Below are 15,110 nucleotides of genomic sequence, written 5' to 3' on the forward strand. Positions count from 1 at the left end.
TTTCTCATTTGTTTTATTGATGACCTGGACCATTCATAGAACAGAACACAATTAGTGCCATTACATCCTAAATTACACACATTTATGTTTACACTACTTTGAGCATTTCATGAAAAATATAACAAACACATCCCAGAAAAATAAATAAATAAAATATCTGAACAACCATGGGATTTGCCTCTGAATAAGTAATCTAATTAGGCAAATGGCTTGGAGTTGATTTAGATATCTCTAGGTCCCATTTGTTTAAGTGGGAGAGTTAACATGTATGTTCCTTTGATCAACGGGATTCAACAGTGATGGACTTTTGTTGAATCATACCCCTTGCCAGGGCTATACAATTTTCTGGACCTGTTTATTTCCATTCAGGCTTTCCCCAATTCCATTTTTGGCTCCTGCATGTACACTGAGATGGCAAGTTGTTAGAAATCTAGCAATCACTGACTTATAAGCCCATGAGAATTGTAAGCCTCGTCCACAGCTTGCCTTGCTGTGAATACAAAAGAGTACAAGATCACCCATTAGGCTTTCCTCTCACTGGATGCATACATAAAGGAGGAAGAAACCCTTTTCCCCCTGAATTGGATGAGAAGGAAATTCTGGGAGTGTACGCCTTCACTCTTGACTCTTCTAGCACTGGACACCCCAGATAATGGGTTCACCTGTTCCTCTCCAATCTGTGGCCCTAATGGTCTTGCAGAAGCCCCATTAATTTCAGTGATATATATTAACTGATAAACAGACGACACAATACACATGATGGATCTGCGACTATATTCCCCTCCAGACCTTCCTTATTGCATAAAATAAGATTAAAACATAAGAAAAACTTAAAACAAACATTTCAACGTAAACACGTCAGCCACAGTATTTGAACACCGAGGCTGACGTGTTTATGTCAACACATTTGTTTTAAGTTTTTCTTATGTTTTAATCTTATTTTTATGCAAAGGTCTGGAGAGGAACATCATGATAAATATGCTAGAGTGGAGAGATTCCTGACAAATTGCATTCATAAAATTATAATGGTATGGCAAGGAATGTTAGATTATTGGCAAAGAGATGGGAACACTAGTGCAAATCTTTGGAACAGACGTGAAGACAACTGACCTGCAGGTAACGAATGGTTCTGTCTTTCAGCCATATGGCACATGTAACCTGCAAACATTTACCGCAGCAGGAGTCAGGGACATTTTCCAACCTGTAATTCTGTAATGAAAGAAAATGAAAGATTTCGCTTCATCTTAGAGTGGAGGATAGATAACTCTCTCTTTTAAAAACTAGAAATACTAAATACATTTAAACAGGATATTTGATCTTTTTAATTAATTAATAAAACACCAAGCATGGAACAAGCACCTGAATGGGAGATGTTTCAAGTCTGGCTGAGAGACTAATTAAAAGTCATAAGAAGCAATCATTTAAAAAAAAACCCACCACCAAAGGAATATAGATAGATTAGATAGCACTGCTAACAAACATCTTCCAGCAGTGTTTGGCTATAAGGAGAGCTAGCATTAACCACAGGATGCCTATGTTGCCGCAAAAGAGCTCCTTGTGAATATGAGAACAAATTAACATTTAATTAAACTTCTGGTTTAAGGAACAGAGCAAAACCACTTGAACTAGTAGGAATACGGAAAGACTGGAATCTTATTGACCTACTACTTTATTAAATATTAGTTATAAAATATTGATGGCCATCTTAGCAAAAAAGATTAAATCACATACTATGGTATTGGAGGACCAAACAGGTTTTAGAAATGGCAGAAAATTAGAAAACTAGGATTAAAATACTAAATTATTGATTTAATAAACCTGTTGGAGAAACAAAGATCAACACCTTATTTTGTCAATAGTTAAAATGCATTCAGCAGAAAAGAATAGTTTAAAGGAAGTATTAGATGTTTATGGTTTTGGTGAAGAGTTTAACATTGATTAATTTATCACATAGCATCCCAACAGCCAGACTGAGTGAATAAGCAGCTGTCTCCTCTAACACAGTTACAAAGAGGGGTCCATCAAAGCAGCAGGGAGGCTCTCAGCCCTATCATGATGACCCAGGGAGCATGATGGGAGCTATGTACCTAACAATTTGGAAATGATCCATTTTTTTTGTTCTTAAAAAAACACAGATTAATTAACCAATTCTAAACAGATTCTTTCTAAGTGGCATGCGATTGGGGCTGGCCATGAATGCAATTCTCATGAAGTTCAATACAAATAACGTTCATACTGAATAAGAGTAATAATATTCTCTCCAGAACATTTTTTAACCACCTAGAAAAAACAGGTAGTATGGGAAAGTTAGATCAGAAGAGAGAACAGGAAGAATGAAAAATAATATTGAAAAGCACTTACCCATATTGGCATTGCATGTGGCTGATGTGATATGAAAAAGGAGCTTAACTCATATGCCAGCCCATATGCAAACAGCATTGACATACTAGTGTCTGCCCATATCAGTTCCAATTTTAAAGAGACTTAGCCATAAAAGATTAACTGCAGCTTCCTGTCAAAGGTACAATTAGCCTCAAACCTGATTTTGGCACTGTGCAATGTGTGGAAGGGCCCTGGCCCTGTTTTTAATTGTTTTTACTTGTTTTGTTTTAATATAGTTCTTACCATCAGAGATATTTAAAGCACACTTAGAACCATTTGCTCTAAAATGTAATTTTATTTATGGCAATGATCTGTAAAATTTGGAGCTGATATGGAAACCAGTGATGCCATATAAAAAACACATCATTAATTTATATTAACTAAGACCTGATCGATTCCTATGGACACAGAGCATATGCTGTATGTTTTCATACATGTTGGTAGAATTCATGGAGGTACAGCTCTTTTAACAGAGAGCAGAGTATAACAGTATGCAGAAATCAATAGGGCTCCTGGGCCATAAGATACTCTCTTACCTTGGGGCAAGGTTCACAGGTAAGCTTTTGACATGACAATGTGTATTTCATATACAGTCCATTCTGAACGCGGCACAGACAGCTGGTGCATGGATCCAGCAGCACATGTTTCCCTGGCTGAAATACCAGAACAAATTTGCTGTTTTGAGTGATTGTTCATGTTGCTTTATCAGACAAAAAAAGAATGTCAACCTACAAAAACACCAGTTTCTAGAAACATTAGCATGAATATTTCCATATTGAATGTGATTTTCATTCAGATCTGTCCTTGTCAGTTCAAGGCAAGTAAAAGAAAATGTCTGAAATGAAAATCACTATGTTAAGCTGACACCACTGGACAGGTAAAGAGCAAAACTACTACCCAATTTCTTAAAGAGTTCCAATGTTTTTCCCATTCCCATTCACAAAGGAAAAGCACAGTAGCGGCCAGAGTGGGCACCACCAGTGAGGTGGCAAGAGGTACCTTTAAGAGTAAATTAGCAGGTAATTGCCTCTGCTGCTGCTGCATCTGAAAGCTTCTGGGAGCAGCAACGCAGCGCCCAGCACCTTCTATGGTGGGGATCCATTCACCTGGCCTCTGCCAGCTGAGTGGTGGTACTGATCCCCTTCCAGAGAAGGTGCTGGGTGGCACACCGCTGCTCCCAACAGCTTTCAGGGGTGGTGGGAGGAGAGGTAAGCACCTAGTAATTTACTCTTAAAGGTGCCTCTTCTTGCCCCCCTGGTGGGGCCTGCACCAGCCACTACTGGAAAAGTATGAATAGGATTAGTGTAGATGTTTAAAAAGTGGGGGGGAGGCAATTAGCCTGCAGCAATTATAATTGTAAATTTACAACAGCAGTGGTCTCCATCTTTTTTAGGCAGAGATGCAGGCCTGGAGTCAGAAAGCAAAGCAGCACCCTCAGATGAATGTCAGGAGGCCAATAACACTGGCCAGATGCTGCTGGTGGCGCCCTGTTGGCCCCAAGCCTCTTTCTTACCCATTTTCCTCTTAGTACCAGATTGTCTGAAGGCACACCATTTTGATTTTCCAACAATGCCCTGTGTACCTTTTTTTTTTTTTTTTTTTTTGGCTCCTGCTCTTCTTAGGAGAAATTCAAATGGTATTCCTCCAGCTACAGAGGCAATGAAAGGAGCAATGCTACCATTGTCTTTACCAATGTCACTAGGGATGTGCGAAACGTTTCGGATACAAAACGTTTTGTAACCAAAACAGCCTGTTTTGGGTGTTTTGTAGACAAAACAAAACACCCATTTTCCAGATCCAAAAGTTTTGTATACAAAACAAAACGTCCCTGTTTCGGCTACAAAACGTTTTGTTGTTTTGGACCTCAATTTTGTGGTGATCTCTGAGTCAGTCTCCATTTTGTATTTGACATCTCTTTGAACTTCCCACCCTTCCAGCCTTCTGATCAGTGACCTAAATCATGGGCTGACCTGCTGACAATTCCCTCCTTGTTCCCCATTGGCTCTTTTGCTTCTTGCCACTCTTTACTGACCCCACATTGGCCAGGGGAAGGGTTGCTAACCCATGGGGTGCTGGGTTCTGCTGTTTCTGAGGTGTTCTGAGTGTAGATTCTCTGGTAGCATATGAGAGTGGATTCTTGTTTTTCACTGAAAATCTCATATGCTTTCAGAGAATCTACAATGAACACCTCAGAAACAACAAAACCCAGTACCCTACAGGCTTGTGGGTATGGGGGTGGTTGGCACCCTATGTGCACTACACAACCCCTCACTCTGGGCAACCCCAGTGCCCCCAAGTGGAATTATGGGGCTGCTGAAACCTCCATTATTCCCTATGGGAGAAATCTTAAAGACACATAAACTTCAACAAACCACAGAAGATCAGCCCTTTGCCCAATTCCTTTGAAATAATTCTGGAAGTTTCCTTGCCCCCATTGGGCACTACCACCCACCACACTCTGCTCTGGGTCATCCCTTTCCCCTTGATTTGAAGCGATACATTTGCTGGAATCCCCATTATTCCCTATGGGAAAATTCTTAAAGATGTGTAAACTTAAAAACAATTCACACAAAAAATCAGCCCTTTGCCTAATTCCTTTGAAATTTGGGTGGTAGCTTCCACCCATTGGACACTACCAGCACCACCCACTCTTTTTGCCCTGGGACCCTTTTTAAAAATCCAAATCGATTCGGATTCAGAAAATTTGGCTACAAAACAAAACAGAGCTGATTCGGATTCAGAAAATTTGGGTACAAAACAAAACGGGGATGTTTCGATTCGGATACAAATTGAAACAAGAAAATTCCAAAATGCGCACCCCTAAATGTCACTGAGTACTTCCCTGTACCTGCTGGCAGGCAGCAGCAATGCTCCTCTCAGTGTTTGTGCCCTCCCCATGTGTCAGGGATTCACAACTTCAGCTTTTGTTGAACTACAGCTCCCATCATCCCCATTATCTTATGCACTACTGCAGCATGGGGCTCCTCTGTGACAGCAGCAGCATCACCACAAGAATTTGCGTGGTGACGCAAATGGCTTCCGCCCATGCACAGAACTCACTCTAATGACCTCCACGCTTGTGTGGAGGCCCAAACTGGCCTGGGCTGATGGGGGGGTGGGTGGGAGCGCCGGAGGGTTTGAGCCTATCCAGGCCCAGTTTGGATCAAACTGGTTTGGCCCGGTTCTACCAGTTCAGATGCTTTTGAAGGGGAATCCGGTATTCCCCTTTACAAGCAAGGGGGTGGTTTGAAAAAGGGTGGGGAAGGGCAGGTGGGAGGTTACCTTATGTGCTGCTGCAGCACATGGCTCCTCTGCAGCGATGGCTCCCCAAGGTATTCCCCTTTACAAGCATTTTACAAGATTCCCCTTTACAAGCATCCAAACTGGGTCCAACTGGGTCAACCTGGTTCTACCGCTCGAACTGGACCACTGCTGGTTCAAATGAACTGGCTTGCTGACCAGGCAGTTCTGTTCGAGTTCCGTTCAAATTCAAACCAAACTGCCCTTAGCGGTTCCATGAACACTCCTATTCTCCTAGCATTATCAATATTTCTCCCTTTCCCATCCTTCTTCTTTCCCTTGCCTTCTTTGCTCCCTTCCACCTCGACCATTTTCTCTCGTATGCCAGTCTTTCTCCTTTCCTGTCTCCAGTGCTACTTTGACTTTCCCTCGTTCCAATGTTTGTTTTGCATCGTGACCCACCAGTTGAAGGTGAACGCAATAAAGTACCTGCCATTCATGAAAAGGATGTGCCAATTACTAAAAAACAAAGCTTTAGTAGCCTGTTTGGTTCCTAATTCCCTTCTCATGAGTGTAGATTCCTAGATTAAATCATATGTAGAGGATTAATTTACATAGGGGCATGAGAAAATTTATGTTTTCTATTAATCCCCTTTCTAATTCACTGGCCCTGAAGTTTCACAGAAGTCCCCAAGTCCTCACTTGCTGAGAATATAATTCACAGTATTGAATTCAACAGTCTGACATCCTTAAAATTGGAACAATTTTTTTCCTGAAAAGGAACATTTACAATATGTATTAGCAGTGTCAGAATAAATTATCCTGATACCAGTAATTCCCCGTGTGTTTGGAAAACTTCCCATCTGGATCAAAAGATTATATCATTTCTACTGGGATCAGTCCTGGACAGTAAAATCCCATTAACAAGTAGATTACTGTGAAGAACTTGGTAAATATATAATGAACAGATTAAAAAAAAATACTAGCCAAATACACCAATGAAATGCTGAACTGAGAGCTTTACAAGGCCCTATCAACATCTGCTAACACATTGTTAGCCAAAGCAACCCATAAAAGTCCATATCAAGGCAAAGAGTGTCCATGTCTTCCTTGAACACTCCACTCAATAAAAGCCTGGGAAACCAGATGACTGTTGCAAGATGATTCCATTTGGTAAGTCAAGCCACCTGGTTGGAAGTTTAAAGCAGTGCTCCGAACCATAGAATGAACACAGTTAAACCAAACTATGGGAGGATAAAGCTGGTAACTGGATATGAGGCGGAAATGTAAAGGGATTAAGGAAAAAACAAATGGCTACAGTAATATAATTGCAACAGAAGACTCTGAACATGGAATCACTCAATGTAAAAGTCAAGGAGAAGGAGGAGAGGTGAGGAAAGAAGAGGGGGATTTTCCTTTAGCGGAAAATGAAATCTGCACTTCAAGGGAATGGTTAAAATACCCTAATCTTTTTTTTCAAGTTTGGGGATTTTAAGGGTGCAATCTATAAAATACTGCTTCCAGCGCTTATTGGATTGGAGCCCAACTCTCAGGAGGAGGTCCTAGGAGCACCCTTTAGAAAACCATGCATTTGGAGATTTAAAAACAACAACCACACAATTAAAAATAAAGGAAAAAATCCTAGAGGAATGTTAACCATAATATAAAGATGGATGGAAGTATTAAAAAGTAAATGTTGATGCATACTACAATTGAATTAGGGAAAGAATGTTAAGCAAAACAAACATGACTACACAAAGTGACATAGCATTCTACATCTGAAACCATAATGGCAATCACAATCAGTATCTTCCTCAACTTAATAAAGCTGCTCAGTTGGTGCTTAGCAGATACTGATGCCCCACATCTCATCTGGATCAGCTCTTAGTTCCAGATGATCTGCTCTTTTAGAAACCTTGCTGCCTGACCTGCTGGACAACTTCTGAGCCTTGTTGATAAAAGGAATCGAAGCGGTGGTGAGACTGGGATAGGAAAAGTAGTTGAAATCTAGGACACAGAATAACCTTTTCATCTTAGCTCTTAAAATCCCTTACTAATTCAAAATGGGTGTGAATTGCTGACCAGTGTTTGAAGACAAAACATTGAACTAAATCTTGCTGGTCTGGTCAAGAAAGGCAGCTTGTATGTTTGTTTATTTTATTTATTTATTGTTAAATTTATATACCACCTTTCATTAAAACACTCCCAAGGCAGTTTACAGCAAAAATTTAAACACAAGATGGTAAAAAAGACACAATTAAAATATTAAGTGAAAAATATTAAATCTGATTAAAAAATTTAAAACAAAGGCATAAAAGCAATACAGAGTATAAAGAGCAGCAGCAGAGAATCAAATAAATGCCTGGTCAAAAGCCAAGATTTTACACTCTTTCTAAAAGCTGTGATGGAGACTGAGGAGCGAAGGATCATGTTTATGATCTAGCAACCTTTTGTCGAAATGACTGCAATGCGAAGCTATGATTGAAACAGTTCAGAAATGTCAGTTAGTTCAGAATGCTGTGGCTAGTTTTCTTTTAACTGGGAATATGTACTGGCAACATAGCTTGTCAATGCTGAAAAAATTCACAGGCTGTTTATCTATTCAGGGGCGTATCTGGGGTAGGGCAGGCAGGGCACGTGCCCCGGGTGCCACTTGAAGGGGGCGCCATTCTCTAAAATTAAAAAACAATTAAAAATGGTAGCTAAAAACAAAATGGCCGCTGCACATGCTCAAATGGCCACTGTTTTTAGCGGCCATTAAAAAAAATATTTTAAACAACGGCCACGACACATGCTCAAATGGTCCCTGCGAGGCCCTAGAGGCCAGTGCAGGGAGGGGGAAACTTTGCAGACCCCCTCCACAGGCTTTAGGAAGCACCCCGAAGGGGCTACAGGTAAAAAAAAAATATAATGTAAGTCACTGTACACATATTTAGTTTGGAAATATGTACAGAGAATCAGGGCTTGTGAATACTGAGCTGAAGCTTATGAGCTAGGATTGTATTCATTTGTTCTTACTTTGCTTCTTGTGATAAGTGAGTTAAATGTGATGTCTTGCTAATATGGCTATTAATGGCGAGTTTGTCTTTGAATCAGTGTGAAATCCTTAGTATTAAGGCCCACTGGGAGTTTCTTGCTCTCTTTCTCTCATTTTAACTGTCTTTTTGAAATACTAGAATATATTCCAAGCAGTGACACAATTTACTCTGCATATCCTTTAATTATTTTCAGAGTATCTGGGAAAAGCCAAATTTTCCATTTATTTTTAAAACTTACGGAATAGTGATGCTACAATGCATAGTAGAGAATTAAACAGGCACTTCTGTTTAGTTTTCCAAGTAAACCTCCACATAGTATTTGGGTATTTCATGAGCCCCAGCATACTGAAATGTGTAGTTTTCCAGCGTTTTTTGGTCTGGCTACGTCCATTGCTAAATAGTTTTTGAAATATGAAAACATTAACGAGCTTGACTTGTATTTTTGAGCTGATATTATGGTAAAGTTATCTGAAAGATGGGTGTCAGATGTTTGGACAGGGGGCGCAATTTCAGTGCTTGCCCTAGGCGCTATTTTCCCTAGATACACATCTGTATCCATTTCCAAGCACAATTTGAGGTATGGTTACTGATAGGGCTGGAAAGCAGTACGTAGAACTGTAGTGGGAGGCTACCAAGGAGAGAGCTTTTTTTGCATGTGACATTCTATTTGCAGAAGACCCTCCATAGGGACACGTGCTGGCACCTTTGCTCTTTCATTTAAGTGCTAAGGCAAGACTTTCCTGTTCTTCTAGGCTTTTTAAAGCCATTGCATAACTCAAAACTGTTTTTAGTGATGGTGAATAGTTTTCAAGCATTCAAATGCTGCTGCTTTTCTTCATCTTCTAATTACTGCAGTTTTTGTTTCACAGTGGTTTTACTGTGGTATTTATGACTGATCATCGATTTCATTTTTATTTTTCTATTTTTATTTGTAGACTGCTGTAGCATGCTTGGATGATGGGTAGCAGAGAAATAAATCTTATGTTGAAAAAAATATATTTGGTTCTGTCTTGCAAAGAAAGAGAAGTATTTAGTGAAATAAATGTAGTTATAATGAAAAGCTTATGGAGATCTACTGAGGCACCATTCTAATACATATATTACAGAATCTGTTCTTTGACATAAACTATATGGGAGCTTCTGCAGGAGTACAGAACCATATTAATCCTAATTTACAGATTTGAATATGGTTCCAGTGTTCCCTCTAACAGGGTTTTCCAGATGTTGTTGACTACAACTCCCATAATCCCAAAGCAAAGGCTATTGCTGCTGTGGATGCTGGGAGTTGTAGTCAACAACATCTGGGAATCCCTGTTAGAGGGAACACTACATGGTTTCTAATTAAAGGTGCTACTGAATTCCCCTCTTGCCAAAATTCACAATGGAATTCACTGTTCTGGACCCCTCCCACTCACCAGCAGATTGGGTTAAATAAAATACACTGATTTCTATGCATTTTAAATATATTTAAATGCATAATTTAAAAAACCAGGTGTTTTTCTAAAAGAGAGTGGAATGGAAATGGAAGGGAAACAGGTGAAATTAAGATAGAATGGAAATGGAAATAGGGAACCATTCTTACCTAATGACCATGCTAGCACAGTGATTCCCAGATTTTTAAAAAACAAACTCATCAAGGAATTATGTCCATCTTTATTTGGAATTGATCTGTTGGTTCCCACTGAAGACCAGCAGAATCCCCAATGCCTTTTTACTACACTGGATACTACATTAATTGTGGGCCAAATAACTCACTAGGACCTTCCTCTGTTGGTTCAGTTGTATGATGCAATTCCCCACCCCCCACCCCCGCCTCGGGCAAATGTCTGAGCTTAAACATGACTTTTGCATATCTATATATATATTTCTCCTGGGTGTGCCCAGGAAAAATGCGTCCCGGCAGCCCAGCTGATTGGCTGAGCTGCGGGGGAGCCTGATTGGTCCCGGCGCACACCCAGGAGAATTATGCGAGGCGGCGGAGGCCATGGCCGGGGAGCCAGGCGGGCCCAGCCGCAGAGGCGAGGCGGCAGGCCTGGCCGGGCCCAGCCGCAGAGGCGAGGCGGCGGCGCTCTGACACCGGCTGCGGCGGCGCTCTGGGGCCGGACGCCGGAGAGAAGAGTGCAACAGGAGCCGGTTGGGCCGGCAGGCGGAGCGCCGCCACCGCCGCAAGGAGGAAAAGGGGTGTGTGGAGGGAGGAGGCAGCGGCGGCATGGGGGGGCAAGGTGGAGGGAGCCGCCGACGGCAGCAGCACGGCTGGCTCTGCCCCCAGTCCCCGAGACGGCCGGGAAAGGCTGTGCCACGCTAGAGGCGCAGATGCTCTGCGCCCGGGCCCACTAGTAACTTGTTAATGCAGGAAACCTCATTATTCGTGGGGGTTTTGTTCTCCGTAATTACCGCAGATAAGGAAACCAAGAATACTGAGTAATTGTGTCAATAGGATCCTGGGGGTTAGGTTCCTGGAGGTTTTTTTAAAGTGCCAAAAATTTGTTAAATCGCCCTAAAATCATGGGGGAAGTGCCTTATCATGCTCAGTCTGTCCCCAGCTGTCCCACAATGCCCCCCCATGCTGCAGTTGGGGGGTGGGTTGGCAAAAAAAATCTGTTTTTAACAGAAAAAAGCCAGAAAATGGCTCCCTTAAACAAAATGGGAGGCAGAAATAACCTCAGAGGTCATTTCTGCCCACTCTCAACCTGTGGACACACAAATACCAACCCTTCTCCTCCCTCCCTGCATATACTGAAGTCAGGTGCCAGTTACCTGGCCGCGGATACACAAAACTGTGGATGTCGGGTCCGAGATTAATGAGGATCTCCTGTAATGTAAACAAACAACCCTATCTACATCTAATTTGTAGTTCTCTTAGACCAGAGAGTGATGATAGTTCTAGAAAGAACTGACACTGTCCAGAGTATGGACAGACATTTCATTGTCCTTTCTTTTGTCTTACTTTGCCCATTGTCAAACAGGTTTTGTGGGTTTTTGAAAAAATACAAAAAAATCTACAAAACTTATGAACCTATTTGACCAGAAGCAATAGTAGGATGAATACTATTGCCTGACCTTTCAGGGTTTTTACATTGTTTTAAAGGGTTCTTAATGTATCGGGTTTTAGCTGCTTTGTTGTATTTTAAAATTTTAGTTTTCAATCATTGATTGATTTTAACTGTTTTGTGGTATTTGTAGCTCAGGTACACCCTGAGCTATTTTGTAAGGGCGGTCTAGAAATCGAACAAACAAACAAATAAATAATAAATATATCTGCCACAATCAGATACAAAGTATAATGCCTCTCTCGTACATAAACTATCATTTGGATCCAATCTAATACTGTAACCTGTGTCAGAAGTGTTCCACTTCAGACGGGTTTCACATGACTGCACACACACATGCTTGCATGCAGACACACAAACACACACACACACCCCTATATATCATGGATAATGTTATTTCAGTCCGGAAGCAAGAACTCTTCTTCTAGGCAATGTTTTCCCCCCTCTTCTTAATGAACAAATGTTTAATCATGTGGACTGCTACCTGAAATTTGACTGAATCAAAGTTTTGTTGTTAAGGATTTTGAATCTGTCATCTTTTTCAAACAAGATGAAGGCAAATCAGAAAACATGTCAGTCATACCCATTAATCCCTTAATCCCTACACTGAAGATAATTTAAACAGCTGATTATCTTACCCCAATAATGGTGCCATTCAGAATACAGCCACTCACAGGTTCTGCAAGAAAGAACATGTGTCTGTTAGAACCAGTACTTCCAATATTAAGAGCAGTGGTGGTTGGTGGTTCCTGAGACTGGGGGGACGAGGGTGCTAGGCAGGGCAGGTGATTGGTGGAGCCACAGGTAGTGAGAGGTGGAGCCAAATGTGGGCAACTGCAGAGGTGAAGCCAGGACTAGGTGGGTGCCTTAGCAATAACTGGCCAAGTGTAGATTTGTAGCTAATGAGAAGGATCAAAATACAAACATACACACAGAAAGAACAGTACAAGCCACAGGTAAAATCAGATCAGTTACAAAAAGCTGTTTCTGCGGAGAGTAAATGCATTCTGAAGTCACCAGGGCAACTCTGTCTACCTGATTATTTAAAAAATAGACAGTACTACTAATAAATAACAAGAAGAAAGAACTCTGAGCCAGAGTGGTGAAGTAGTTAGTGTGCTTGACTAGACTAATCCAAGCTCAAATCCCCATTCAGCCATGAAACTCACTGGGTGACTCTGGGACAGTCACTTATCTCTCAGCATATCCTTCCTCATAGTGCTGTTGGGAGGGTAAATGTAACCATGTGGGCTACTCTGGGCTTCTTGGAGGAAGCACAGGCTATACATGTAAAAGTAAATAAATCTATATAAGCCACAGGTAAAGCAGAGGCCAGCTACAAAAGTGGAGGACAAATGCATTCTGAAGTTACAAGGGCAGCTCTGCCTGCCTATTTCAAAAATGAAAACATAAATAAAAGAAAAATCACAGGTTTTTCAATTATGCTTTCTACAGCTATGAACCGTCTTCTGTAATAGAGGACCTCATGGAGTTCTCCACACAGCAGGCTTTACCACGAGTTTTCTGAGAGGCTTTACTGCACACTCAAAGTCATCCCAAAACTGCAATGCAAAAAGTGGATTTTTTTTACCCCGGATATAAATTAGGCTACACTCTAACATTCAGTGAAAAACTTGAATTGCATGTGAAGTGCTCCCCGATAGCTTGCAGAGACTTCGGGGTAAATACTTACCACAATGGCATGAAGGACAGCAGCCTGTATTTCGAGTGCAGCGCAACTCTGTTCCAAACTGGCAGGCTGTGGAATCCACCTGTCTACATGAGACATTCTTTGTCTGAATGAACACTTCCTCATTCACCCGGACACACTCTCGGAGGATGCAGGGGTCTGAGGGCAATGACCACTCTGTGCCAATCTATGAATGGAAAACAGCAACAGGATTATAGGAATGGAGACTGTAGCTCTAAGTAGTGCTAGGAGACATTGTTGCTTTGCAGTTTTTTCCATTCCAGGATGTCAGGAGAACATCATCACATTTCTTTTTCTCCAGCTAGGGCAAAGCAGACTGGCAAGAGCACTGAATTCATTAGATTATTGTACAAACTAGGTGAGAAGATGCCAGAACTGAAAACATCTCCATGTGACACAAATCTTAACAGAACCTGAGCTGTAAGATGTAGATTAATTACCTAACCCTGGAAGTTCAAAAAGGCCTTGGATAACCAAACAGGCCATTTCGGCTGTTTTGTAGCCAAAACAAAACACCCAATGCTAAAAACAGAAAATTTTGTAGCCAAAACAAAACGTCCCTGTTTCGGATACAAAACGTTTTGTTGTTTCGGCTGTTTTGGAACTCCATTTTGCAATCGCAAAAGGTCTTTCTCCTTCAGTCTCCATTTTGAGTTTTGACTTCTGTTTGAATTTCCAGCCCTTTCAGCCTGCAGATTGGCCAGCTGATCTGCTGATCTGGGCTGATCTGCTGGCAATTGCCTCCTTATTCCTTTTAAGCAAATTTAAGGGTAAAATTTACCCTCATTGGCCAGTGGGGCAGTGTGCACACTGTGTGGGGCAGTGTGCACACTGCATTGTTGTTGTTTCACACTGTTGTGTGTAGAGCAATTGCATTTCTGGGGGGGGGGGATGTGGATGTGCATGACCTTTGGAAATATGCCTGGTTCTTTGCAAAGTTCTGCTGTTGTTGTTGATGTGTGATGTTGATGTTATTTGGGGTGAATTTGGGGCAGAAAGGGGGCTTTGGGGGCAGAAGAGTGGGTCAGGTGGTAGTGCCACAATGGTTGCTTGCTGCCACCCAGATTCCAACGGAATTGGGGAAAGTGCTGATTTTAAAGAATGTCTGGTGTTTGCATGTCTTTGGGGCAGATTCAGGGCAGAAAGGGGGCCTGAGGGGCAAAACAGTGGGTTGGGTGGCAGTGCCCCAAGGGGTGCCTGCCACAACTCAGATTCCAAAGGAATAGGGCAAAGGGCTGATTTCTTAGGAATTGTTGAAGTTTACGCGTCTTTAAGGTTTTTTCCTCCGAGAGAATAATGGAGGTTTCAGCAGACCCATAACTCCACCTGGTGGGCACTGAGCTGGCCAGGAGCGAGTGGTGGTGTAGTGCACAAAGGGTGCCAACCACCCCCATGGGTTGCTAACCCATAGGGTGCTGGATTCTGTTGTTTTTGAGGTGTTCTAAGTGTTGATTCTCTGGTAGCATATGAGATTTTCAATGACAAACCATGAATCCACTCTCATATGCTACCAGAGAATCTACACTCAAAGCATCTCAGAAACAACAGAACCCAGTACCCCATGGGTTAGCAACCCATGGGGGTCATTGGCACCCTATGTGCTCTACACCACCACTCGCTCTGGGCCACCTTGGTGCCCCCCAAGTGCATTTATGGGGCAGGAATTATGGAGGTCCATCATTCCCTATG

General features: G+C 41.8%; 1 protein-coding gene across 2 annotated transcripts in view; it reads right to left on the bottom strand.

The window, feature by feature from the left end:
• VWF (von Willebrand factor) overlaps positions 1–15,110 on the bottom strand; it is a 262,224-nt gene that overhangs the window by 20,399 nt on the left and 226,715 nt on the right. For both annotated transcript variants that reach the window (XM_053257896.1, XM_053257897.1), the window contains 4 exons: positions 13,404–13,587; positions 12,349–12,389; positions 2,919–3,035; positions 1,111–1,209 (listed from right to left, as the gene is read on the bottom strand). In XM_053257896.1, the coding sequence (XP_053113871.1) occupies positions 1,111–1,209; positions 2,919–3,035; positions 12,349–12,389; positions 13,404–13,587 (441 nt within the window). The remainder of the gene's footprint in view (positions 1–1,110; positions 1,210–2,918; positions 3,036–12,348; positions 12,390–13,403; positions 13,588–15,110) is intronic.

Source organism: Hemicordylus capensis, chromosome 5, assembly GCF_027244095.1.
Source record: "Hemicordylus capensis ecotype Gifberg chromosome 5, rHemCap1.1.pri, whole genome shotgun sequence".
In the NCBI taxonomy this organism is placed as follows: Eukaryota; Metazoa; Chordata; class Lepidosauria; order Squamata; family Cordylidae; genus Hemicordylus; species Hemicordylus capensis.